Source organism: Scleropages formosus, chromosome 14, assembly GCF_900964775.1.
Source record: "Scleropages formosus chromosome 14, fSclFor1.1, whole genome shotgun sequence".
Classification (NCBI taxonomy): Eukaryota; Metazoa; Chordata; class Actinopteri; order Osteoglossiformes; family Osteoglossidae; genus Scleropages; species Scleropages formosus.
Genome location: NC_041819.1, coordinates 13587517 through 13615366, shown reverse-complemented (window position 1 = coordinate 13615366; position 27850 = coordinate 13587517). Strand labels below are relative to the sequence as shown.

General features: G+C 49.6%; 1 protein-coding gene across 2 annotated transcripts in view; it reads left to right on the top strand.

The window, feature by feature from the left end:
* Positions 1-26704, top strand: part of galnt10 (UDP-N-acetyl-alpha-D-galactosamine:polypeptide N-acetylgalactosaminyltransferase 10 (GalNAc-T10)) — a 46112-nt gene extending 19408 nt beyond the window's left edge. Inside the window, exons 4-13 of one of the 2 annotated variants that reach the window (XR_003798152.1) lie at positions 301-467; positions 11495-11680; positions 12057-12240; positions 14874-14991; positions 19557-19664; positions 21423-21644; positions 22150-22266; positions 22552-22701; positions 23442-23669; positions 24237-26704. Coding sequence is in view for 1 of the 2 variants with exons in the window: in XM_029258041.1 (XP_029113874.1) it covers positions 301-467; positions 11495-11680; positions 12057-12240; positions 14874-14991; positions 19557-19664; positions 21423-21644; positions 22150-22266; positions 22552-22701; positions 23442-23606 (1417 nt within the window). In the remaining variant the exon portion in view is untranslated. Of the gene's footprint in view, positions 1-300; positions 468-11494; positions 11681-12056; positions 12241-14873; positions 14992-19556; positions 19665-21422; positions 21645-22149; positions 22267-22551; positions 22702-23441 lie in introns of both variants that reach the window. The other variant, XM_029258041.1, reaches the window with a different exon arrangement.
* The last annotated feature ends 1146 nt before the right edge of the window (positions 26705-27850 follow it).

The following is a 27850-nucleotide window of genomic DNA, read 5'->3' as shown; positions in this document are numbered from 1 at the left end:
TCGTAATGCACATATTCCAGTAGCTGCTGCGTGGACAAGTGACGTACGAGTAAGAAATATGGTGAATGAAAAAGAGCAGGTGACGAAGGACTGACTTACGAAGGTTTCTGGAGCTTGGGAGGGAAATGGATGTGTGAATTATGATAGGGATTCAGCAATGCTGAGTAACAGAGGGGGTTAGGGTTAGAAGCACCGTTCCGGAGGCACCGCCATACCGGGCCGGAGCCATGGTCGCCGGGGCGGCTGGTTTCCGGCACAAGGCACAACCACTGAGGCCTCCCTGTGCTCCCGTTTCTACAGCTGCAAGCAGAAGCTGTATGCAGAGAAGCTGCCCAACACCAGCATCATCATCCCTTTCCACAACGAGGGTTGGTCGTCGCTGCTGCGCACCGTGCACAGCGTGCTTAATCGCTCGCCGCCGGAGCTCATTGCTGAGATCATCCTGGTGGACGACTTTAGCGACAAAGGTACGACCCGCTCTGTTTACCGCCGTCTCTCTTGGCATCTCACAGCCTTTTAAACAAGCCTTTGTTGCAAGTATGTAATTTGACTTTAACCATTTCTTCGCCACATGATTCATGCTGAAGGATGTTTTTTACCTTCTGCTTTGTTAATGAGCTTCTCGGCATGGTTTAAAGCATGCGGATGAGGAATGTGGACGCTCTGGCAGCAAACTAATTCTGTTATGGTTTGATAGTGTGCAATGGGATATGTAGCCTGCCATAGAGTTCAGTCAGCTCCAACCCCCCACGGGGAGTGTGCGGTGGTCTGAGTTCTCATGAAGGAGCAGGATGACGCTGGATGATTGTAAAAAGAGGGAATGTTGGGGTCCAGACCGTAGATGACTTTGTTAGTTTCAGCGCTGTGGTGGTGTTGTTTGTGCCTCTAGCGTTGCAGTTTCACGTGCATCTTTGCCCTTGGTCTCATGGCCACAGTTGCTTTTTGTCTCCCTGTTCTTTAGAGGCAGGAAGAGAAGATACTTTCGATGAGCCAGTCATGCTTACTCTGACCGTTTTGGGTGGCTGGATAGAGTTTATGAGCTGCTCCGTAGCAAAAAATAAACTACAACATTCAGTCCCCACTGGAGCGTCCACTTGGTGCGGTAATGTGAAACGACATGTCCAGATTCCCATTCGCTCCACTTCTCCCAGGTGGATCACCTCCATGCTGCGGTTGAAGGAGCCAGGACCCGCTGCTACCTCTGTCACAGAGTCCATTCAAACCTCAAAAGATTACATGCCTTTTTGCCATGCTCGAGTCCTCGACATATGAACACAGCTGGAACATGAAGTCTGTTTATAACTTGATTTGTCTGTAAATCTGGGCATGATGTCAGATTCAGAAAAAGCTTTATAATGGTAAAGTCCCTCAGGCCAGGTTCGGTGGAAACCTCTGAAACTGCAGCGAATAAAAAATTTGCTGAAAGACTTCCTTTTGCTTTCATCAGCTACCCATCTGATGTAGGTCATTGGGTTGTAGAGCCTATCCTCGTACAACAGGGTGTGACGCAGGGAAAACTGTGGACGGAATGCCAGTCTATTATGGGACTTTTATTTTTGAAACGACATTTGTCAGCATTCTGACTTTATTTAGCTGTGCAGTCAATAAAAATGTAATAATAGATGCGCCACAATTTATTTTTCTGGGTAGAATGTAGCTTGGATACAGGAATAATAAAATACACTATAGGACATTTATTTTGACATTTTATTAAATGCCCATTGTTAATATATCCCATAAACTTGGACTGTTCATCATCCTGTTACTAATCACCGTCATTGACAAATACTAGGCATGAACTGTAAACACTGTGAAAACAAGTTGAATCTGTTCAGTCCTATATTGCTACTCTGGGCACGTTGCACTGCCAACAGATGGACACGGAAATTCCATAACTAATGTTTGAAAATGGTCGAGTGAAGGAAATACCACTGAAAACAAATAAACAAAACATGTTACTATCTAAATGTTAAGATTCATAACCAAAACATGTGTAAAACACACAAGGACCCAGTGGAAATGTGAAGTTTCAGTAGTGATGTTGGAGGTAGAAGAATGGCCCAGGACTCTTCGTGCGCGATGTGCTGCGGTGGTGCCCTCGTGCGTACGGCTGGCAACACGGGCTCGTACAGCAGAGCGGTTCGGTGGTGCTTCCCGCTCAACTACGTTTGTTTCTGTGGTTAAAAATAAGTCGACCATCTGTTGTGCTTCGTGTTCGGAAAACCCGGAATAGTCTCATCGGCAGGACGGGCGGCGGCGGCTCCGCGGTGACGCCGTGGTTCCCGGTGACCCCCAGCAGAGGCGCGTGAGGTTCTGAATCATCACACCCCCCACTCCATAGAGTTTCCGCTTCTACGTACAGGAAGAGCCCATTCCGATGACCTCATAAATCGACCTTTTGCAAGTTGCAAACCCCCTTATGCTGTTCTGTATAAACCGTAAGGATATATAGACAACACACACGAATGGCACGGTGTACAATGGTGCTTTGCTATGTGGGTGCACTAATCCACAGTCATGTTAAAACACTAATGGGGGGTCTGTTAAATATGGGACAGAATTATAATAATATTTTCAAGATGCACACTTTTCATTTTCACATTTTCATGCTTTCTTTTACTTTTCTGTGCCACCACAACATTTTTGCTCGCTAACTATTTCAAATGGGAAGTGACTCAAATGGAATCATAAACTCACACACACATTGTCTGAAACCACTTGTCCCAAGCAGGGTCGCAGCGAACCGGAGCCTAACCCGGCAACACGGGGCACAAGGCTGGAAGCGGGGCGGGGGGGGACATGCCAGTCCGTTGCAGGGGCGCCCCAAGCGGGACTCGAACCCCAGACCCACCGGAGAGCAGGAGCCGGTCAAACCCGCTGCGCCACCACGCCCCCTCGTAATCACAAACCGAATGTGTAAATTAAACAATGTTTTTGTTAATAAAACATCGTTACTGACAGACACACTGAGTGGGTAGGAAATATGGCGCCTTGTGGCAGTGCGGTCAGTCGAGGTTGTCGTACAGCGCTGTGGTTGGCGGTCAGCATTAGACCAGAGGCGGAGAGTCGACAGTAATATGAGGTTGGCAGGACGGCTGTCGCGAGTCCTGGTCGTCGTAAGTCGAGGACCACCTGCAGTGGTAAAAATGTGCTGTACGTGAGCCGCACTTTTTAAACACTTTGAAGACCTGTTCACATGAACAAACCACAGTACCACTATGTCCCCCAGTAGTGTTTATTAACACATGTTGTTTTACAGCAGTGTCGCTAAATAGGCTCTCGTTTTTGAATATATGCTCTATTACATTTCATGTTTCTCAAAATAGATGCAAAAAAATCACTTTATTTGCTGTACTGGTTCTGTTCAACACCATTTTAGGATGGTCTACTTTAAAATGCAGCCCGTTTAGAACATGGTCCACATGACTTGTCTCGTGACTACCACGTATAAATTGGTCTGCTTTGTGAGGGGGTGTCGTGCAGTAATTATTAAACAAATTATTACTCATTTTAATAGTAATTATAATGACCCAGTATGCTGGTGTGATCATTTTATGATATGCAGTGTCTTTATTTTGGTGTTTTGGACCACCACCCCCCCCACCCAGAAGTAACTGTAATGTAACTCGGTATAACGGACCCCCACCTGATGGGACCAATTCACAGAATACAGAAAGCAGCCCTCACTCTTTGAAGAAGTGCAAGAGAGTGATGAGGAGTCTTCATGACCTGGGGATCTGCTTCTAGGTGCAGTGGCCGGGAACGCCTCGTCGCAACGAGCTGACGATGTATTCCTGCGATTTCACCCAAAACCAATTAACCCTTAAGTTGGGGTTTAATTAACCTGCGCTGAAGTGTCTCGAATTATAATTGCTGCGAAATAATGATCCCTTACACCATGTAGAGACGCAAGAGAACCTGCTCTTTGAATGTTTCTCACTAGCTTCCGCAACCAAACGGTCTTCTGCCAGCTGGCAGCGCACAGCCAGCTGTAGATCCTCAATAAAGATGTGTTGTAAAGACTGCAAGGTGGAACAGAGGGTAGCGCTGGTGCCTCACAGCTCCTGGGCGTTGCGTTCAAATCCAGGTCAGTCTGTGTGAAGTTTGCTTTCCTCCGTGTTTTTGTGAGTGTCCTCTGGTTGCTCTGGTTTCCTGCCACAATCCAAAGATGTGTTTTAGTGACTGATTACTGCAGTCTGCCCTGTGTGCGTGGATGTGTGTGGGAGTGCCCTGTGGGACACCCTGTGTTTCCAGGATAGACTCTGGACCACAGTGACCCTGCATTGAACGAGCAGTTATTGATAAACAGACAGAGGGTCTTTTGTTGTTACACCCCCGAACCCAGCGGGTGAGTTTCTGCATGGATGTGGAGCCACATTCCCTGTGAAGGCAGTAACGGCCCACGTGGCTTGTTCTGCAGGTACAGAAGCAGCAGGTCCCACTCGGCGTCTTTCATTGTGGAGACCAACACCACCTCCTTTCCCTGTAAACACTCTGTTCTTCTCCACCCGCCTTCAGTTGAGCTTTTCTCTCTTTCTCGGGCTGCAGCTCCCGGGGGCACAAAGGCAGACACCCCGCAGAAATAAGTGTTTCCCTGTGTCATCATCGCATTTCGTGCTTCCCTCTCTGTTCTCGCTGGCTGTCCTCGGCTCGCGTTCTCCTCCGCGTCCCTGTTGTTAACGCTGAGAGACGACGAGCTCCAAGATGCCACTTTGGTGGATTATTGTCACGCTGTGCTGAACAAACGGTGCCGTGGAGCAGATTATGTTCATAATTTTGTCAGGGTTTTGTCAGCCTCGACGCTGCAGTTAGAGGATAAATGTCCTTTTCTCTCTACTGCTTTATTATTATTATCATTATTATTATTACTACTACCTTTATTTGCATGACACCTTTGCCCAGGGTGACTGACGGTGTTAGATAATCAACTTAACACTGATTTAGCCGTATTTGCTGCAGGGTAATTTTTTTACTGTATCAGTTCAAGGTCAGTATCTCAATCAGAGGTCCTGCAGCAGGGATGCGGTTTCAAATGTAGGACCTTCAACTCTAACAGCCGACTCATTTGTTTGTTCTTTTTTTTTTTTTGTGCTCTTTCTTGTGTGCTATTGCTTCATAACCCGAAAGATAGTTTTTTTTGTAAGATATTGAAGCCAATGGCCAAGGGTCTGGTGGGGGGGGAAGTGGAAGTCTGAAACATTGAGCACCACGGATACAGAGCTTGTGTCTCGGCGGGTTCTGGGTAATGACGACGAAGAGGACGCTGCGGCCGCAGTAATCTGCTGTCGTACCCGTGTCCTCAGATGCATCATGCCATACTTCAAAACCAAAGCCTTTAATCTGGTTTTCCCACATTATGACGATTGCCATTTACCACATTTAATCTCTCGCAGCAGAAAACAGGTATAACCTGAGACTCGTATGGCCTTAACAAATATGACGTGACAGTTTTATACGTGCAGGAACACGACTGTGAATAAAGGTAACTTTTCGGAAACTAGTGGATCCCTATTCTCTTGGAAAAGAAGGTACTGTCCGGTCAGAACTGCGGCACGTTACCTGTGCCGAGCATCCCCTCAGGCACAGGCGGTGTGAGTTGCGCTGGAGGAAACGTTGACGTCCCCCGTCTTTTTGGTGTCTACGTGTGTCACGGGTATTGTTTACAGCCATTTTGCCACCATCTCTCCCGTCTTCTAGGTGATGCTGTGCTGATGGACGATGGGTTGTCCTCCGTGCCCAGGCAGTATGGGGCTCAAAAAATGAACTCCTTGCTCCTGGAAACCTGGCAGCAACCAGACACTGTAAAAATGCATGTAGAAAAGCTACTGGTAAAAGGGTCCCTACTTTTGGTCTGTCCTGGTGTCTCATCGGGGACTCGACACCAGTGAGTGTATGACTGCACGGTCTTCCCCGCACCAGTGCAAGTTTTTCCTCTCCTTTATCAAGCATAAAGGACACACAATGGACCATATTACACTCACTAATGACCACCTTCCCCATTATTCCTGAACATCATCTTAGTTTTATCATATCATAAACTGTAGTTATAATTATTTTACCTGTAGTGCACAATACTCTGGTGCTGCTCCACTGCAGAAAGTTTTCGAAACTTTGCAACCCTGGCGCCTTGTAGTTTTCCGCCAGTAGACGTGCGAGTGCAGAGGATCTCGTAGAATGGCCGACAACGTGAGTGTATGTGTGTGTCGGGGTGCGTCTCGCTGTCAAAGCAGGTGTGTGCGCGGAGGGAAGCGGGCAGCTGCCGAAGGATGACATCTGGAGAGAAGACCCTTTAAGATATTCCGTTCGCGCAGCACACCGTGCCTCATGACGGAACCTCCAAAGAAGCAGGAGTAGTGTGAAGATAATCGGTTCAGCAGTACTCGACCTGGTGTACTTTTGTAGCCCAAATATGTATTCCGAATGTTTTCTTAATACACACACGCACATTTTCAGAACCGCTCGTCCCATACGGGGTCGCGGGGAACCGGAGCCTACCCGGCAACACAGGGCGTAAGGCCGGAGGGGGAGGGGACACACCCAGGACGGGACGCCAGTCCGTCGCAAGGCACCACAAGCGGGACTTGAACCCCAGACCCACCGGAGAGCAGGACCCGGTCCAACCCACTGCTCCACCACCCCCCCCCCAGGTTTTCTTAATATTTCCAGCTATATGATGAACGGATAGTTTTTCCCGATTTAAGTGAAAGGCCCAATGTGTTGGAGCTGCTCCACAGAGCACCTAAAAATGAATGAAAGGACGTGTGTGTGTGTGTGTGTGTGTGTGTGTGTGTGTATACAATACATGTCTAAGAAAATAGCATAAAATGAATCATAATAATCGTATAGCACCCTTATTAATTCCATACAATGGCTTGTTTGTCGTGGAAATGAGCATTTAATTAAAACCTGTTTTAGACGAGTTTATTGCCCAGGGAACCCTACCCTTTGACCTCCAGCAGAGATTACCTGTGATGGCATTGACCCGCATCCTGGTTGAGCGAGGCCCATTTCACAATGACATTTACTCGACCGTTTCTGCCGTCCCGCCTTTAATAAATGCCGTCGGTTCGGGAGGTGTTCGGTCCGATGATTAACAGCGCCCCGTTGGAGTAAACGGATTTATTTTAGCCAAATTGACCGTCACGAAATTGACGCGGTAACCTTTCGGTCGCTCGCTTTTTCAAAATTTTCATGATGCGATAATGGATCTGACTGCGATATTAGATGAATGTCGCAGCTCTTCAGTTCAAATGAACAAAATCAATCTCGGAGCGGGAACTTCATTAAACATGATTTATTGCTAGTACAGCACCTATCAGGGTATTGTTTTCTTACTTGAAGCCAAGGAGGGGTGGCCCGCCAGCCTCGGACCCCCACGGGCCTTTTGTTCTTTCCCAGGCTCACGAGTTTCCTGGAGTTTCCCGTTTCCTCCTTTTTTCTCCCATGTGTTGCCCTTAATAGTGTGTAATTGGTATCATTACTTGCGCTGTTCACCGCACATCTGTCTTGATGCTGTTTGCGGCGCTCTGTGCTCGGCGCTTGGACAAGACCCGCTGGGAAGGGCGCTATACGCTCAAACGCAGCTGGACTGTGAAGATGCAGCAGGTCGCGGTCTGCGATGAGGACCAGAAGACGGACGGTTACCCTTTCCAGGCGGATCTTGTTAGGGTGGCTCCGTACGCCATAGCGAGGCAGGATGGGATTTGAAATCCAGCCTTCGATCGAGAGCCTTCATGGCACCTTCTTACCACTGAATTACTGTTGCTCTTACAGTAAGATTCCAGCCAACTGGAAATAAAGAGCAGCGGTTTGTTGCCCATATCAATTGGCAGCCCGCTGGCACCATGGGTAGTGCTGCTGTCTCGCGACACTTGTGGCCTGCAGTTGGACACGGGTTCGATCTTTGCTCAGGCTTGTGGAGCGTTCATGTTCTTCCCGTGCCTGCGTGGGTTTCCGAAAGGTCCGGTGGTTTCCTCCCACAGTCCAAAGACGTGCGGTTCAGGTGGACTCGTGACTCCCAGTTGCCCATCGTATGCACGTGTGTTTGTGTTGCGTTGCTCTGCTGTACCCTGGATATATTTGAGTAATAGTAGGTGCTGTACCGTAGTGCATCTAGTCCTGCAACTCACCCTGAGGAAAGGTGTCGTCTAAATACTGCTTATTAATCGTTGTACGTCAGTTTGGGGGAAAGCGCCTGATAAGCGAATAAACATTCGCATCATTTGGGTGACTCTTCAAGGCATTAAGCTTCTTACTTGCTCGGTAGTACTGCAGAAGTAGGTGGGATTTGGACCCGTGACCTTCGGATCCGAGGACAGCATCCCTAACGTCTGTTCCGAATGGAAAAGGAAATGCAGACGGCATACGAACGTTTGTTTTTGGCCAAGCGAACCCATCGCGCCCCAGGAGGGAGGTGCGGACCGATCAGCGATGCATCGCAGGCTGTCGCTCTGAGGGCAGCTCTCCTGCAGCGGATACCTGCAGACACACGGGGGTAAAACGTTGCACGTAACGCCGTCTCGTGTGGACGAGGCGCTCGCGTCTTCCCACCAGTCTGGCCCCGTGTGTGGCATTCGCTTGAATGATTTATAACCGCTGGGGGGGGGGAATAGCCAGGGCTGGGAGGGTAAAGGTGTGGAAAGCTACAGGAACCACACTGGACTTGACTGAATTTTGAACCCCTCGGCTCCAGTCTCACTCAGGCTCCTGCAAACCTTTTTTTTTTTCCCCCCCAACGCAAAGTTTTTTTTTTTTTTTATATAAAAAAGAAAAAAAAGATTGTTCTGGACTTCGCCTCATCTGCAGCTTAAGGAGATTCTCCAGGAGCCTGCGCAAGAGTCCGAAACACACTCTCGTTCCACGGTGTCACGGATCGTGTTATATCGATGGGCGGTTGTTTCCACCATTTCAGCGCAGCCCACTGCGAGATCATTCTGCGCTCCTCACCCATTTATCAGCGGTGGAAATTAACCTGCTGCCTTGGCTCTTTCTGCTCCCCATTATTTTGTGTGACTTCAGGGCAGATGAGCATCTCTTCCCTCCTGCTGTACTCTGTAGTCCCCTTTTCCTTTAAGGAGATTACAGTCTGACTGGTTACAGCTTTTTTTTTTTAGCTGACCCCTCCAAAGCAACTTACACTGTTAAGGTTACAATTATTTTACCCATTTATTCAGGTGGGTAATTTTGCTGGAGCAATTTAGGGTAAGTACCTTGCTCGAGGGTACTACAGCTGGTGGTGAGGCTCAAACCTGTGACCTTTGGGTCCAAAGGTAGTAGCTCTAACCACTATGCTACAAGCTGTCCAGAGACTTTTTTTTTTTATTAATTTTTTTTTTTTTTTTTTTACACTCCTGCTTGGTCCCGTTGTGTTCGAGATGTCATGGATGGCATCTGCAGTGCGATTTCCCCCCCGAGCAGGACCCCCTTGCTGCGAGCTGCTGTGGTACCACAGTAAAGGATGCAGCGAGCACCGTATCATGTTTGAGGTAGTTGGCTGTGACCGTGGAAACCGGCTTTCTTGGAAGTCAAACACCCACGTTGGCGCAAACCGCGTCTGCGGTGCCGAGCGATTCGGAGAGGGGGGCCATCAGCTGGACGCCGCGGAAACCGACTCCGTTAATGGCCCGCCGGAGCATAATGAATAGCCTCCATCTCGCCGTCTCGTCCCCGGGGCGCTCGCAGCCTTCAGCGAAATCAGATTGCCGCGGCCACACCAAACTTCTGGATGCCGTCGGATCCTGGCGCTCCGCCGTCGGCCGACGTTCAGGGCACGTCGCCGTCGCGCCGACCGCACGTTAGCAAAGCGGCCTTCGGAGGCGTCATTACCGCTGCGTGTTAAACGTGTTCCGCACGCAGCGCAAGCAAAGTAATTATCGCTCCTTGATCCGTGCGGGGAGACGGACGCGCGGGGCGCCCCGAGTCGGACTGAGATCCTTTGTTTCCGGGTGTTTCCGCCATCCGCGGAGCCAGGAACTGCGATGTAACGGCGAATGCCGTTCGAGCTTGTTCGCTTTTATCGGACGCAAGCTTTCCGAACTCCCACGGTGCACGATGGGTCTTTTTAGCTGTGTTCGTAACCTGCCCGTCTACTTTTGTGTCTCATTTTTAATTGTTTTCTCGGGTCTCGTGTAAACAGGCTGCAGTATTTACTGTGTCGGCTACACGAGCGTAAATGGGCTCTCGCGCTGCTGCAGGACAGGCTGCGAGGCCTTGCAGAGGAGAGACGCTTCGGGGGAGAGCTCATTATCTATGCTTTCTTATGTCTCAGGGACACAGGTGAAATGAGCTTTGTGTCTTGGAATCTGAAACACCTTTCTCTGAATGAGTGTGTGTGTGTGTGTGTGTGTGTGTGTGTGTGTGTGTGTGTGTCATCCTAACAGTATCTAACATGTTTTTATATAGAATTTTAAAAAGTAAATTGAGACCAAAGACCTGACTGTCGCTTATCGGTGTGGACATGGTACCGCTCCTACGTGTTCACGTGGATGGGCCTGGTGCAGCAGGTGGTGTAGTGCTTTGAACCGTTTTCTTTCGGTAGGTTTTAGGTTCACACCCCACTCTTTCTGAAGGTTTGTGGTCTGAAGTCCTGCGCCTACTGCAGTACCTTTGATTGAGGTACTTACCCTGAATTGCTACTGTAAAAAGTACCCTTCTGTATAAATGTGTATATCATTGTGGGTGGCACGATGGCACAGCAGGTAGCATTGCTGTCTCTCAGCATCTGGGTGGTATGTCAGGACATAGGTTCCATCCCCACTCAGTCTGTGTGCAGTTTGCGTGTTCTCTCCATGTCTGGGTGGGTTTCCTCCCATAGTCCAAAGACATGCTGTTGAGATGGTTTATTGACCCTTTAAAGAAAAAAAAAAAAAAGTCACCCGTAGTGTGTCTGAGTGACAGAAAGTGTTTCAGTGGTAACAAGTCATCTTGGGTGAGTAAGGTGTGGGCTGATGTTACATCACTGTGTTTTTTTGGAAGTTGCTTCAGAGAAAATCTGCATCTGCTAAAAGAAGCAATGAGTAGTGACAATGAACAAGTATCCGTTCCACACTGTACGCGGAATTATTGTGCAGATCTCGTCTTCTCTGCAGTTTCTTTGTGTTACCGACTGTTTGTCTTCAGCAGGAATCCAGGAAGTAGCTCATAGGAACCGCAAGACGCATCCGTGTGTCCTTCGCCACACATGCTTAGTGCCTCTCTCTGCTTGCGTTGTGTATAATCCGCTTTAGATTGTTAAGGAAATACACAAGAGAGGCGTTTCTGTTGGGTGGAATAAAGAAAGTGGATACCCCCCCCCCCACTCCCAGACTCCCAGAACTCTTCGGGGCCTCTCACGGGATTACATGTTCTAAGTAACCCTCCTCGACTCACTCCAACACTGCAGGCCCCTAGTGCAGCGATGAGCGTAACCACGGCGACCTACGGCTCCCAGAATGTCTGAAGCCTCCAGTGTGGCGCTGCCTGCCTGTAACGGTGTTGTGCTCTCTGATTCTGCCAGAACACCTGAAGGTCTCGCTCGAGGAGTACATGGTTCGCATGCCCAAGGTCCGCATCCTGCGCACCAAGAAGAGGGAGGGGCTCATCAGGACCAGGCTTCTGGGAGCTTCAGCTGCCAAGGGGGAGGTTATCACTTTCCTGGACTCTCACTGCGAGGCCAACGTCAACTGGCTGCCGCCACTTCTGGGTACGCAGGGCCTCAGCCCGTACTCTGCCGCGCAGGTCCGATAATGCGGTGCTGGCCCCGGTCAGCTCGACCCGGTCCGCGTAGGCCTCGGTCCGGCTGATCTGGTGCGTTTCCCTGTCCTGGTCATGGAGACCATCTTCATAGGTTGTACCATTGTTTATTCCCACTGAGCTCTTAGTTAGTTGTTCGCGCTTCTGAGTTACTCCTGGGTTAGTGACCAGGTAAAGCACATGTTCCAGGTGCAGGTGAGCAGCATGGTGGATTTTTAGCTAGGGGGTGTGAATTAAGATCTGTACATCTAAGGAGCTTGAAAGTCTCATTTCCCTGTCTCATTAAATGTCTGTTCCTGTCTTACCCGCTTCCCGTTTCCCCACAGACCGCATTGCTCAGAACCGGAAGACAATCGTCTGTCCGATGATCGACGTGATCGACCATGACAATTTTGGGTACGAGACGCAGGCCGGGGATGCCATGCGGGGGGCCTTCGACTGGGAGATGTACTACAAGCGTATCCCCATCCCGCCCGAGCTGCAGAAGGAGGACCCCAGTGAGCCTTTCGAGTGAGTGTTCATCGGATAGGCCTTCATCTCCAGCCGAACCCCTGCAGCCGTCGTCGGCGAGCGCTTCCGCGGTCAGGGTTGCGGTGGGCTCGAGGTCACCCTGGGAAACGGGTGCGTGGGGCACCAGGCCAGCGTAGGGCAGTTACACACACACACACGTACCCCAAAGTACTGTTCGGAGTCTTCGGTTTTGATATCGGATCAATGCGATGAGAGGAAAACCAGCTGAGCTCTGGGAAGATAGTGCAAATCCCGCAGAGACGGTACTGCGGCTAGTTTGGAGCTTGGGGCCGCGGGGTAGGCTGTCATCGTCGAGAGACGGTCGTGTCCCTGGCAGCAAGGCGGAAGAATACACGGGTTCTGCAGACCAGCGCTGTTTGTAATAATTTTCGAAAGTAACTAGGTGTGCTGTGTCGTTAGCGCCTGGCCGCCGCATCGCGGTTGCTCTTTTAAAACATGGCGCCGCTGATATGCACTCGGAGCGTTTTGCGAGCTGCCAGAGGTCAGTACAGTGGGGAAGGAGGGAATCCGCTTTGCAATTCTAATTAAAGAGAAATTGTGACTCAGAATATTCATGCACAATTAACCGGAATTCTAATTCTAGCGGAGCGGCTCAGGATGGCGAGATTTAAATCTAAGAGGGAAGGAGAGGAGTCGCTGAAGGAATTGCCACAGATGAACCCTCCCCCCCACGGCAGGAGTATTTTACATAAGATGCCCCTTTGTTTCCACAGCTACCTTCCTTATCTTTGTGCCGCAGCAAGTGGGTTCGCAGCTGTTGAATGGCGGCGGCTGCCTTTTCATCCCGCAAAGCAGATGTAATTCTGCATGCTAGCCTGAAAATCGTTTGTCCTTGGAAGAAACCTGAATGTTACCCACCGCCGCCGCAGTGCCGCTGCCGCCGCCGCCGCCACCACCCCGGGCGCTGCCTCTATTCCTACCGGTCGACGCCCTTGCATCGGCTCCGCTCCGCATTGATCTGCAAAATGAAGGAGAGAAATGAAGTGGTTACGATGTTGATAAGTCAGGAGAAAGAGTCAAACCCTGCACCCGCCCTCCACCCCCTCTCCCAACCTTTAAATTTGCTAGAGCAGTTGCCATGGTAGCTGGAGTGAAAACATCGTGTCCCCGTCCGGTGGTCCTGTAATACGATGCCGTGTGGTGCCGGCGGCCTTTATCTCATTAGGACCCGCTGCCACTTTAATCGTTCCTCGTTGTCGTGCGGACGGGGATCTGAACCCAGGCGGCATTTCCGTAATAAGGAGCCGTTCGCTGCTGGCATTTGGCTCAAGGCTGAGCATCCTTCGCCGCTCTGCGCCGCAGCATCGGCACGCTGCCGGTCTCGTCCCCGTCGTGGGGTTCGGCGGAGGAGCCGAGTTAATTAGCGCCCACGGTGATTAGTTGCCAGCGAGAGCGGCGTTGGTGCAGCCCGTAGCAGGACGCCGCAACGGTTAAACGAGCGGCGGAACCAGTAGCTAGTGTGGCATAGCATGGCGTAGTGACTGGAGCCGCAACGTACCCGAAGACCCAGGGTTCGAATTCGCCGCGTGCCGCAGTGCCCTTGATCGAGGTACTTCCACTGATACGGTAAAAATTACCCACTTGTGTAAATGGGTAAGTGGAGTTAATTCTCGGACCATAACGCTGCAAGCCACCTTGGAGAAAAGCGTCTGCTAAATAATAGTTGGTGGTAATAAAAAAAAGATTTTGTTCCGCTGTGTATGCAGGGAAAGGGCTTTCTTCTCAAGGACAGCGCTCTCTCCTTCTCTTGACGCCAGCGTTACGCAGCTCTGGCTTCTTCTCATAACTGGAAGGCCCTGGCGATATTTACGCAGCAAACATCTTGTGATATTACACTTAATGTGGGGAATTGACCGAGCAGCAGGGAACACCGCACTTCTACCTTGCAGTCCTTTATCCGTGACGTTCCGATCAGCGCAGACAGTTGCCGGCGTTCGTTTGTTCCTTTTATTACTGTTGTTCAACAAATGCTTCATCCGGTCGGACCACGGCCCTGCGTTAGACCCAGCTGTGACGTTTTATTTTTTTGTACAGCCGGGTGCTTCACCCCAAGCGCTTCAGGAGGGGAATCTTATCGAACTGCACAATAGTAATGGTTTCTTAACCGCAGTGCTGCCACGCGCAATGTTAAAATTATTCTTCATGAGCAGAAGTCGGTTTTTGGGTTTTTAATTTTTTTTTAAAATTGGGACCGGCGCTCTGTTGATGGCTTGATTTCTCCATACATGTAAAGTCACGCAAAGTCACTACGTTGCCATCAGTAAAAGCATAATAAAACAAACCCCCCCCCCCCCCCCATCCAGATTAATTCACAGGTGAGGTTCGCGTTTAAAAGAAAAAAAAAAACTGCGTCAGACTTGCTGTTGATCAAAACACAAGACGCGAGCTGTAAACCCAGTGGAAATGAGTCGAATTAAATCAGCCCTGTTATTTTTGGTTGCGTTTCACTGCTAACTGACAGCTGGGTGCAGAAACGGAGGTCACGTTCTCTAAGTTCATAAGCCAATCATTCCCAACACGTGGATCCAGTGTGTTTTGTTCCATTTATCGTTCGTTAAACTGTGTGCCGACTGCTGACGCGTCGCTTTGTCGTTCCGTTTTCCGTTCCCCAGATCTCCGGTGATGGCCGGGGGGCTCTTCGCCGTCGACAGGAAGTGGTTCTGGGAGCTCGGGGGATACGACACGGGACTCGAGATTTGGGGAGGAGAGCAGTACGAGATCTCGTTCAAGGTACGCACCGGGGCTGAAGGCTCCCGCTTTCTCGTCCGCGAGGCTCTCGTCGCTTCCTGCGGGAGCACGGCGTGTGCGGCACCCGCGGAGGAGCTGCGGACGCACGCCGTGTCGGCTGTCTCCGCTCTCGTTCCCTCCGTGTCAGACATACAAATCGCAGCCAGTCTGAGCGGCACGTTTTAGGAGCTGCTCTAAATCCAAGAAAGAAAATACGCCGCTCTTATGGCATTGATGACTAATCTCGCATCCATCATGTTCAGAATCAATTAGGCTAACAGTTAAATTATGCTCCTATGCAAATTAATTTTAAAGAGCACTATTCATTAAGTGTATTCCAGTAATGCGTGGACGGGCCGGGCCGTCGTTCCGGCCGGGCCCCATTTTGATCGTGAAAATAATTAAACGGAATTGATTAAAACGGCAAACTTCTCTTGCCTGATTAATGGGTGCTTAACCGTAACGTGGTGTGAAAGGCACGGAGCGCGTCCTCGCCGGAGGCACGCGATAAAGCGTCGGGTAGCAGACTGCGGGATTTTGTAGAATTTACCATGCTCTGGTGCGGTGGGGGTCCTGTCGGTGAAAGGCGACAGCGTTCCATGTTCGCCGGCGTGAGAAATGAACATCGTTCACGCACAATGGCGAGTCGCTTCCATTCCAGAGGGACATCGACCAAGGCCGCCGCTTTGTGTGTTTTCATCTACCTTTATTCATCTCGGATGCTTTTCTCCAAAGTGATTTACGATGCGGAGGACAGATTTAATCGGAAGGAGCTCCAGATACAGACACGTGAACGTCAGAGCGCTGCTTAGGTTCTGCTGTTCTGTCGGTACTTATTTTCCATATTTTATGAAATTTGCTGATTTTACGTAGGAGCTTGTGCCGGAAGTAATTTGCGCGTGAAGAATTTGTTGATGGTGCCGTTAGGAGATGGGGACCAAAGCGATTTTCGCGCGGTGGGTTTTGAAACCCTCGGGGCCTGTGCGGGGTCCTGCGTCGCAGTGGGAGCAGTCTGCGTGCATTTTGGACCCCTTGCAAGTCGGACAAATAAACCAGTTGAGGTGCAGAAATATAGCGGTCTTTACCTTCCGCGCTTCACTACGGACTGTACGCTCCCAAATTAAGCCCGTGAAATTCAGTCAGAAGCTGCTCTGCGCTCTGCCTTCAGATGGAGCCATTAGCTGCCCGATCAAAGTGACGATTACGGACATTAAGCTCACGTTCCGGCTGCTGCGGGTAGCGCTGCGCCACGGTACAAATGCGCAAAGACGGTACGACGAGATTAACGCAAAAGTGGGACGCCGAAGAAGGAAGAACTGCGGGCGGACGCATAATTAGACGGGCCGCTTATTACGAGTCGGCGTGCGCCATCGCAGAGCGATCGCACGGCACCGCGTTGCATACGCTGTCACTCGTCTCTCCTGGCATTTCCCTCCTCGAGTCCCGCCGTACACCGAAACTGCCACGTTATTTACTTATTTCTTTATTAGTCTATTTAAATTCAGCGGTTCTGTTCCCTCTCACCACCTTGTGGCAACCAGCGAGTTTGAGGAGCAGCAGCTGGCCAAGCCCGTCCCATCCAGGCGCTCGGTAGCCCTACTAGCAGGGGGTCAAATCAAATCCTATGTCAGTTTCTGTGCGTTCCAAAATCGGTTCCTTTGTGTTAGAATGAGCTCCCACTGTCCTTCACAGCTGCTGAATCCCTTTCACCGTTCAAGAAAGGTCTCAAAACCGATCCATTTCAGACCCGCTTCTCCTCGGATCTCCTGACGGCTACATAACTTTGCATCACACCCTCTGTCAGTCGCCTTCCTATTTCCCATCTATATGCAGCTGCTCGTGTAATGTGTGCCCGCAAAAACGGTGCCGTCGGCCTAATTGACAGCACTTCGACAGTCCTGCGTCTGCGTCCGAAGCTCTTCATCTGTTGCTGATGCGCTTTAAGTTGCGTGTCGCTTTGCCGAAAAGCATTTGGCGAACGAATGAAGATAAATGTCCGGTGCGTTTCAGTCTGTGTGAAGTTTTTGAGTTCTTTGAGCTGTGTTCAAGTCTCCCTGGTTGGATGTCTTCGGTATACCAGTAAAAAGTGAACATTACCCAGCTATATGAAGGGGTAAATCGTTGTGAGTATTTTAACACCAATTAAGTGGACAGCTGGTAGTGTAGTGGTTAGATCTACTGCCTGTGGACCCAGAGGTTGCAGGTTTAATCCCCAACCCTGGCTGGAGTACCCTTGAGCAAGGTACTTGCCTTAAATTGCAGTGCAGTAAAACTAAAAATCCAGTAAAATTACCCAACTCTACAAATGGGTAAATAATTGTAAGCTTGTAATAATTGCAACCTCACCGCTGAAAAGTGTCGGCTAAATGAGGAAATTGCGAATATAAGTGAGCTAAATTAATAAATAGACTGCAGGTAGCGTAGTGGATAGAGCCACCAGCTTGAACTCATAGGAGCCAGGTTCGAATCTCATTTCCTACTGCAGCACCCTTAAGCAAGGTACTTACCCTGAATTGATGGTGTGTAAATAAGAATACAGGTGTGATGCTGAAAGTTCCTTTAGAGCAAAGTATCTGCAAAAAGAATAAACGTAAAAATACGAATAAGAAGGGCGTATTGTGTATAAATGGGTGCTAATTGCGTCTCTCGGAGTACAGAGGTTTTCTATGCCGCTGACTCACCCGGAGGTGTGCGTCGCATTAATCGGTTGTGGTCTGGAGGAGCTGTGCCGCTACTCGTTGAGTAAGAGGGAAATGAGCCGAACCCGCCGCCGGCTGCTCTCGACCCGTTCGGGGAAAACGCGGCTCCCCTCCAGCAGACGTGCAGAACTCGAAAACAGCCCCCCCCCCCAGTGTTTATCAGCACCTCCTTACACCCCGTGTACAGCACAGATGGTTTGAACTGGCGGTCAGAGTTCTCGCTGCATTCGGAGGTAACTGGGGTCACAGAGGCTGAGATTCAGCAGACAGCTTTTGAACGGAGGAAGAGAAGAGAAGTCATCTGAGGATGTTCCGAGGGCCTCCCACCAGGCCCCGGGGTTAGCGAAGAAGATGAGTATAATTATTTCCTGCCGCGAGAGTTATAATCACTTAGTCCACATCAGCTGACGCTTGACCTGCAGTCACAGTGGGGTCCGAGCGCTCTGGGGAGCGCACGTGCCAGGTGAGCGCTGCGGGGGAGGCCTCTAACAAGAGGGAGACCCGGATCAAATTAAAATAAATAATACAAAGCAGCCGCGCTACGCTGCTGTCGCACCTCGCAGCAGGAGGGCCATCTGGGGGCCCCGGGGCCTCATAGCAGACGTGATCAAAACAGCGGAGGGCCGCTGGGAGCTCCGTTGCGGTACTCTTGAGGACAGCGCTTCTGCGATGTAGCTGTGTAAACAGCAGCGCTGTGAGGCGTGTCCCTAACTTGGGACAAAGGCAGGAAAACGGCGAGCGCGGCGATGAGGGCCGCCGCCTCCGGAGCAGGAGGCGCTTGGTTCAGAGCCCACCTCCTGCCGTAGCATCCTTCGTGGTACCTACCGTGAATTGGTACAGTAAAAATTTCCCAGCTGTATAAATAGGCAAATCTGTGTAAAAGTGATGACCAAACACTGTAAGTTGTTTTGAAGAAAAGCACCCGATGAATGAATAAATAATGTAAACGTAAGCAGAACTTGGTGTGCTGTGCAGAGACGCAGCGGCATAACACCGCAGATCATTAAGATTGATCGGGTGTGATGACCGCGTTCGTTTGGACCGCCCCCACCGCAGCATGCTTCCAGCCATCTGCCATGATGGGGGGTCTCTCCCCCCTCCCGCGTGGGACCGTGCTCCACCCGTGGGTGAACAGATCTGCCATACGCACAAAAACTCTGATGTATTTTTCATGCCGCTCGCCTCTCCGGCCTCGCTATGCATCAAATATTCATACGGCAGAAACATATTTACATACCGAGAGAGGCTTCGGCCAACTTCCCCCCTCCTCTTCGCCTCATCTCTAAGGCGAGCAGCCACCCTCCTTGCTGGAGCTCTGGAGTGCGTCCTGTGTGTCCCGCTGCCATGGGGTGAGTGCTACAACCCCCCCTGTCGGTGCCGGAACGCTCCACCCCAGTCGGGTGTGCAGAAACGAAACTGGAGCAAATCTGGTCTGGAAGGTTCCCGGATGGGGGGGGGCCCCGGAGAGGTGAGAATAAACAGTTGGGCGTTGGGCTGTCCTAGTGATGCTGCCGCGTAGCCCCCCCCCACCCCCTTGTCGCACAGGGGCCTTGGCAGATTCCTTCACAGGCAGCCAGCATCCCGCTCTCAGCTGTTGCACTCTGGGCGGTTTGTGCAGCGCTTCACGACGTCTCATTCCTTTTCCGTCTCCTCATGCTCGGTCCCAGGGCTGTTCCACCTGCCCCGGGGGAACCGACCCCGCCCCGGTGCAGAGTAGCTCCTCGGCCCCCGTCTTCCATCAGCGCGCTGTGGAGAATTTTGAAGGGTTCGGCTAGGTGGATTCGGTCGTCGAAAGTGCTTGCGAAAAAGCTCACGACGCGTCTCGCTTACCCACCTGTTTCCACAACCAACTAAACCTGCTTTCCACAGGTGTGGATGTGCGGCGGGCGAATGGAGGACATCCCCTGCTCCAGGGTGGGCCACATCTACAGAAAGTATGTCCCATACAAAGTGCCCAGTGGAGTCAGCCTGGCCAAGGTGAGTGTGATTTTTAGGCGGCTTCTCTCGAGCGTCTGACTACCCTACCTGGCACGCTCGGAGGTCTTTCGGGTACCAAAGAACTTGGTGAACGTCAATTGTGCGCCGTCTCCGCACGTTACAAACCACCAGCTTGCGCGTTTCCGAAGGTTCGCGCGCTTTACGGTTGAGTTTTCACTGCATGATCTCACTTATCGCTTCTGTGCCATTTGCTTTTAGCAGAGTGGATGTGACCTGTGTTTACAGTGGCAGCGCTAAAGAGCACTGAGATGGGGCAAAAGTGCGGGACCATCTTAACGGGGCTCGCATCCGGTGTTTACGGCTCGTGCCGAGTGTTCTGGAGAGTTGGTCATCAGTAGCTAGATAGAAGAATGATGAATCTGTCAACAGTTAACACTGAATTGGGTTTCTCTCTCTCCCCCCCCCAACACTGCACATTTTGTAGTCATTTTAAGGCTTTAATGTTGCTAAAAGTTAATAAAGCTCTTAAAATAGGCAGCTGAAAGCGTCGTGGTTAGAGCCTTTAGATCCAGAGGTTTCCGGTTCAGATCTCACTTACTGCTGCAGTACCCTCGAGCAAGAGACTTACTCTTAATCGTGCCGGTAAAATTAGCCAGTGGTATAAATGTGCGAAAACTGAACTGTAGCCAATATAAACTTATAAGCTGTGGACCCAGCGTTCTCTCTCGGCTCGTTTCCGAAAAGGGCCCGGACTTTTGGCGCCTTTCTCCTTTCCACCGCCGAGGCCGAGGCGCATTCCGTAAACGCTCTCCCGCAGAGTTGCGAGGGGAACGAAGAGCACTTTGCCACACGGGCGCCTCGCTTCACCGGGACAAACGCGCTCTCCCCGCTCTCGCCCGGCGAAAACGCCGCGCTCCGTGTTGCGTTTGAACGGCTCGAGAACTTTTAAACAAGCTCGCAATCGAATTACGCCGCGTTTCGCCAGCCTCCTCTTTCTGCACCGAGACCTCTGTCCTCGTCCGTCCTTGTGAGCTGCGCCTCTTATCGATTTTGTTCTCCTGGCCCCGTTTTAGCCCAGATCTCTGGCCTGCGTCAAGAATTCGCTCGTATCGATTCGGTGCGTGTTCATCTTCGCCGCAGCGAAGGTCTAGATCAGAGTCGGCTTTACGCAATTACCATTTAATACCGTACATCTGTGCAGGGATTATTATTTGCTTTCAAAACTGCAGAATCCTTCGGAATTGAAATTAAAGTACTTGCACAACCTGAACGCTTTCCGAAACCTCGCTACGGTACTCGTGGTCTAGTTCGATATTATTGAGGTTTAATGCGATGAAACCCAGTCCAAAGATATTCCTCCTTGGATTATTTTCCTATGCAATCAGCCAATATTTAGACAGAGTTTGTATGGTCTACAGGAGGAATTTTAATGATGGGGAATTAATTGCTTTGGATCGTAGTCGCTGGAACACGTGATTAGTCTCGTCTCCTTCGCGTGCTAGCAGGTCGTCAGAAGACGCCAGAAGTGTTGTTCTGCTAACTGGGCTGTTGGCCCTCCAGTGGCGTCATGGCTATTGCGCAGCGGTCTCCACGTCGGCTCAGCTGAGAGATCGGTGGCCCTGTTCCTTAAAAGCGCCGGGGATCACCGCGCACCAACACCAACGCCGCGCTAGGAGTTTGTGTCCCGTGGAACGGGGCTCTTCTCGGTTTCACATACGCTGCTGTCAGTGGTTTCGGTAAGCGGTTGAGTCCTGATAACGTTCAGCGGCTGACGTTTCACTCCCGCCGCCTCTGCAGAACCTGAAGCGGGTGGCGGAGGTGTGGATGGACGAGTACGCGGAGTACATCTACCAGCGGCGCCCTGAATACCGCCACCTGTCAGCCGGCGACATGACCATCCAGAAGGAGCTCCGCAACACCCTCAACTGCAAGAGCTTCAAGTGGTTCATGACGGAGGTGGCGTGGGACCTGCCCAAGCACTACCCCCCGGTGGAGCCCCCCGCAGCGGCCTGGGGAGAGGTACGCTCCCTCCTCCTTGCTCCGCCCCATCCCGCTCCCACCAACGCACCCCAGGCTCATCTACAAGGGCCTGTGCCTACGGGTTTCTCGGAAACTACAAGAGGAGCTCTCGACATTTGTAGCGTACCGCATTTTTATACGCTGTACATGCCAGAACGCATACTGCAACATCCTGTGTCAAGGCAGCCGAACGTTTCTTACCCGTCTGACTTTGAAAAGGGATCCCTCGAGTACATGATGCACTTAAAAGGGACTTATAAAGAAAAAATGCGATACTTATGCTATACTTCCTCTAGGGCAGATGATGCATACTTAGAGCCCAGAATCTCAGTACCGATCGCACTCTGAGCTGCTCAGTGCGGTGGCGCAAGTAGTAGTGGGCATTGTAACCCTAAAACGGCTCAGCTTTGACCAATATTTGGCTGCGCTGTGTGAGCATCTCCTAATTCTCCCGATGCCTTAGTGGACGCTGCTCGTTGATTGGCCGACTTGCTTGTGTCCTCAGCTGCGCAACGCGGGAAGCGGCTTGTGCGTCGAGAGCAAGCACTTCACCTCGGGGTCACCCATCCGGCTGGAGAGATGCACGAAGGGCAGGGGTGAGATGGGGTGGAGCCACGGACAGGTGAGGCAGGGCCGTAATGTAGGGTGGAACCTAATGAGCCACGAGCCACATGCTGCATTTTTGTTTTCTTATTCTTTCTTTAATTTCGTGGTCCATTGTGGTTTGTTCGCTTCTGACAGGTGAAATGAATCTGCTCTTGGCTGCAGGGTGGTGTTGTCATCAAGCTTATGGTTGTTGATCTACCTGTAATACAGTTATAGCTGCCATCTGGCTCCTTGAAAGTGAAAATGGATGCAGCGTGGCATGGTGAAGTATCGCACCGACACTAACGTGCACAATTCCCAGGTGTTCACCTTTGGTTGGAGGGAGGACGTACGGGTAGGTGACCCCATGCACACCAAGAAGGTCTGCTTTGATGCCATCTCCCACAATAGCCCTGTGACCCTGTATGATTGCCATGGGATGAAGGGCAACCAGCTGTGGAGGTACAGAGAGGTAAGACTAGGCTCATGGATCTGCTCCTGTTGAACGTTGACATCGGCTGAGATTATGCGTCTCCTCCCGTTGGCTGCAGAGGTGGATTGAAATAATAGATCTTCCCCTGTTAGCTGTCAAGGCGGATTGAAATAACGGATCCGCTCCCGTTGGGTGTCAGGGTGTACTGAAATGATGTGTTGCCGTTACCGTGTTCCTTTTCCACGGGCAGGAAAGACGACTTGAAAGGGAATGTGAGAAATAAAGAGAATGACAGTGTGTCTGGGCACAAAACTGTCTCTGCTTTCTGTACAACTCCAATAAAAACTGGAGGACAGTGTAAGTCAGTGTCTCTGACTGGTACACTGTTCATTACAGCTCTATTGATCTGCCCAGACTTTAAGAGACCTTCTCTGTTACCCTTAAAACATGATACAGAAGTAAATGAAGGGAATTTCATTTCACTCCCCCCCCCCTCCCTTTTTGGCATTTTCCTTCTTCGTGAACAACATGTCATTTAGAATCGCAGCTCAAGGCTGCTAACACCAATAATCATGTTGGCATTTTAAAGTAAAATCCCACAAGAGACGGCGCTAATCCTGCGACCTCAGTTCTCAAGTGGAGGGATTTGTTGAAACGCCTTAAACTCCGTTAACTGCTCTTTGTTCCTACTTTGCCGCTCGCTTTGCTCTCCTCTAAATCTCCCTCTCCCTCTTTCTTCACTCGTTCCCACCCCGTCCCTCTCGCTCCGGCCCCTGCAGGATAAAAGCTTGTACCACCCCGTGAGCAACAGCTGCATGGACAGCAGCACTTTGGACAAGAGGGTCTTCATGAACACGTGTGACTCCAACTCGCCGAGTCAGAGATGGATATTTGAGAGGACAAACGCCACGGTCCTGGAGCAGTTCAACCGTGGCAACAACTGACCCGACGCGCAGTCCAGAGGACGGAACTGACGCAGGATGTGCTTTGGAGTCGACGGTGGCACGGTACAGATGCCGGACTGTGGGAAGTGCACTCTGGCGTTGATACGATGCTGCTGGAGTGGCGAGGAGGGGCAGCGGTCAGGACTTCCTGGCAGATGCGGTGAATCTCATCTCCAGGCATCTCACAGGCTTCTCCTCCGCTGGGTCCTGTATCCGTTACAGTCGTCATCGACCTGCCATCCACCTGCCCCCCACTGACCCCCCAGGCCCCTGAGCTTACCTCCTAGTCCTGCCTGCTCCGTTCTGCCACATCAGGGCACCAGGCTCTTCACCCCAGCTGCTGTCTCCAGAAGCGAGCAGTTTTACACCCTGTAGTGGTTCTCATCTTCTGATGTTGCGGGCGGTAGTGGTTGTAGGAAAAAAAAAATTAAAAGTTAATAGATGTGATTTTTTTTTTTTTTCTTTCTTTCCTGTTTAGCTGTTTCTGTTAGATCTTGACTCTCAATGAGTGTAAATAATAACATAAAAGAGCAGCTGTGGTCCTTTGTAAGGGCCTACATGGCATTAATGCATTTTATGCACAGTTTTTTTTTTTTTTTTTTTTTTTTTTTCTCCCCCCCCCACCCAAAGGCTGTGTCAACAGGGAAAGGAACATAAAGGGAACGTGAAGGGAAACGGACTAACATGTGGCGTTATTGTTGGAACCTCCTGCAGCTGAATTTGCCGTTTGCTGGGACGCATACGGACCGGGACGGCTTGAACCGGTCCCCTGGAAAGGGGCCGCGATATTTAGTCGCCCGCCGGGAAGCGGCGCTTGCATCTGGGTTCCACGGCGAACCGCGGTGAGGAGAGCTTTGACGCCAGTCCAGCAAGCCAGTCACTGCAGGGCAGAAGGGCTGAGCCACCTGCGACGCAAAAGCACTCATGACGCTAAACTTGAACAAAAATATTAGTGCCTTGTTTGGATGAGAGCAAAAACAGGATTAGTGTGATCCAGTCGTCTGTCTCAACACTCCGTTGCTCGACTGTCTCGGTCATGGTATCTGTGCTCCCCGGTTTTATTTTTTTTTTAAAGGATGCTAACCTTTTCTCGTGAACGTAGCGTGGTTTTTATTGATTGGTTCGATTTGTAGATATTTGTGCTGCTGTCGCATAGAAATATTGTGTCAGACAATGAAGCAGCTCCGCTTGACATTGTGCGACCCCATCAGGACAGAACCGAGTCCACCTGGACCAGGTGACTTCCTGAGGCTCCAGGAACTTCCTGTTCTGTAACGAGATGCAGCGTCCCGCCGCAAAGACCCTGTTGTTTTAAAATACCAACGGTGACCTTCGTGATCAGTGTCATTTTTACATCTCTTCGTCTTTACGTTTTTGGAGCTGACACAAGCAACCGTCACCAGGTTTATCGCAGAGGTTATTTATTTTATTAATCTTAATATAATAAGTTTAATCAAGATGTTTGCAAATATTATCGCATCATGTCAGTATCTGCAGTACTGGATGTGATGGTTTTTAGTGGGACAGCAGATATTGTCAGTATACTTTTAATGAGAAATGTGCATTTGTTTAGATCAAAATTAATCTGTGATCATTTTGATCTGCTCTAATTTGACCTTTAATTCATGCTCTTTTCTACAGTTTATCATTCCATCATTGAAATTACTCTTAGGGAAATAAATACCGGGAGAGAGTGATGACTGATTTGAACAACAATTTTTATGAAAATGGGCTCTCTTCCAGATGTTTAAAGGAAAAACGTCCAAGGACATTTATATAAAGGTGTCAAGATACCGATTAACTTTACTGTTGTCCCTAACCCTAAGTAAAGTGAATTTTTTTTTTAATATATCTTAACAGCCACGATTTTATTTAGTTTAAAACCCATATTTTCTGTGGTTATTTATTGATGTATACCTTCGGTAGAAATTATTTCCTAATAAAAGCATTAAGAACAACTTTGTGTTAAGAGTTGAGGTTGGGGGGTGTAGTACGTGTTGCACTTTAAATTGGCATTATGTACTTTGGCCTTTGAGCTCCAGGTTCAAGTCCCACAAAGACCAAATATCGCTGCACCCTTGAAGAAGGTACTTAACTTGCATCGTTTCAGTATAAAGGCACCTGTTTAAATGAGTAAAGTTAAAATATTAATGTCTACAGGGAATTAAAATGACTAGGAATCACATGGGATGCTCAGACTTTGACGATTTTTACTTTTATTCCCCAATCTTTCTTTTTCATTAATGTCATACGAGACTACTAATACTGAAATGGAAAGAAGTAGAAATAATCCAGCACATTGTCCAGCACTGTAAAGCCAAACTCTTTTTAAAGTTGTATTAATATGATTGAAAACCAACTTTCCAGAGCACACTGTGTGGTGATAGTGTTGTTTTATCAGTTAAGTCCTGTCTTTGGTCATATAGTGCAATTCTTATTTTTTTTGTAAATTTTTTTAAATTTTTTTTTTTTTTTTTTTTTTTAAGTGTTGTGTCTGTTTCTGATTTTATCTTACTAAATGATATAGCACTAACAATCATGATTTACAGGAATACTTGAAGGCTGTCTGAGTCGAGTGTTCCCGGAGCGTACCGGCATAACGTAAATGTCGCGGTATGAATGTGCCCCACAATATGGAGTGTGAGATCCTCAGATTTATACCAGTCTTATGATGTTTGTGTTAATATTTACAGTATACTTGAGAATTATCCCCTGCAAGTGTGCACATTTTAAAGGTGAATTGGGTCGAACTTTAATTACTTTTTTTATTGTAATTTGTTACTTTGTTCACCTGTAGATTGGGGAAGTGTATATGAATTTAACAAATCACTTTGATTATAATTTACTGTACATTTAACTAAGATGAATGGAAAGATAACCTTGACGTGGTCATTTGATTGTGTTCATTTTGAAGAGGGCTTTGGACTCTGTTTTATCTGGAACATGCTCTTTAGCTCATGCTGAATAATGTTCAGCTAAAACTGTTTCCTTCTTGATGCTGTTTTTATTTAGGATCATTCTTGGTAATTCGCACTAAAATCTATACACATGATGTTTAGCAAGTCAAAGTGAACATTTTTTATTGTGCATTTTTTTCTACGGACTCAAAGGTGAAAATGTAAAAAGGTATTTAGATAAACTGTAAAATTAAACTGGAATCAATATTTTTGCTGAAATGTACAATTAAAGGGTTCTATATTTGAATAATTTAATCTCTTTGTGACTTCATTGACTTGGTTCTTCTGTGGCAGTAAATAGCACCTACTGTAAATATTTATATGCTATCACTGAAATGCTCAGGTGTCATCTGACGAAAGCACTTTTGGTTTGTCAAGCTTAAATCTAGGGAGTAAGACACTTCATCTGGAATTTTTTTTACAGTACTGTATGGGCGGCACGGAGGCACAGCGAGTAGCACTGCTGTCTCGGCACCTGGGTGGTGTAAGAGGACGTGGGTTCGATCTCTGTTCAGCCCGTGCGGAGTTTGCACGTTCTCCCAGTGTCTGCGTGGGATTCCTCCGGGTGCTCTGGTTTCCTCCCACAGTCCAGAGACATGCTGTTCAGGTTCCCCCACAGTGTGTGAGTGACAGGGAGAGTGTGTTCCGCTGACGTATGGATGAGCGACCCAGTGTAAGTAGTGCATCTAGCAGTGTAAGTCACCGTGGTGAATAAGGCGTGTGGGCTGGCAACACTACATAGTATCCATTGTAAGTTGCTTTGGAGAAAAGTGTCTGCTAAGTGAATAAATGTAAATATATGTTCTTCCACCATACGTGCTCCATTTCTGCCTTCTTTCACAAATGTGGTTGACAGCAGAGAAAGGAACCCAAACTCAAAACGTTTAGCCTGCAAGACGGCAGAGGAGGAACGGACAGAATGAGCGAGACCGAAATCAGGCAAATCAGGCCGCAGGGAGTAAAACGAGGCGGTGAACAGGATGGAGGGGCAGCGCAGCCGTGAGCAACAATAACGCCACGTGAGCCACGTTACACCGTACGCGTACGGGGCCGCACGTCACTCCAGCGGGGAGCCCTGTAAGAGCAGCCTGCAGCGCCCTCTGGTGGCCTGACCGGCGCTGCTCAGGTGACACGCGTCGCTCCTGCTATGGGACGCTAATAAGGACGGCGACAGGGAGTCGCTTCGAAACCGCGTGTACCGGTTATTATAGCAAGAGAAACGCCTGATGTTCGGCAGCTGCATCATGTTCAGCTTTTCGTCTGTTTCCTAGAGGCGCTTTAGATTGA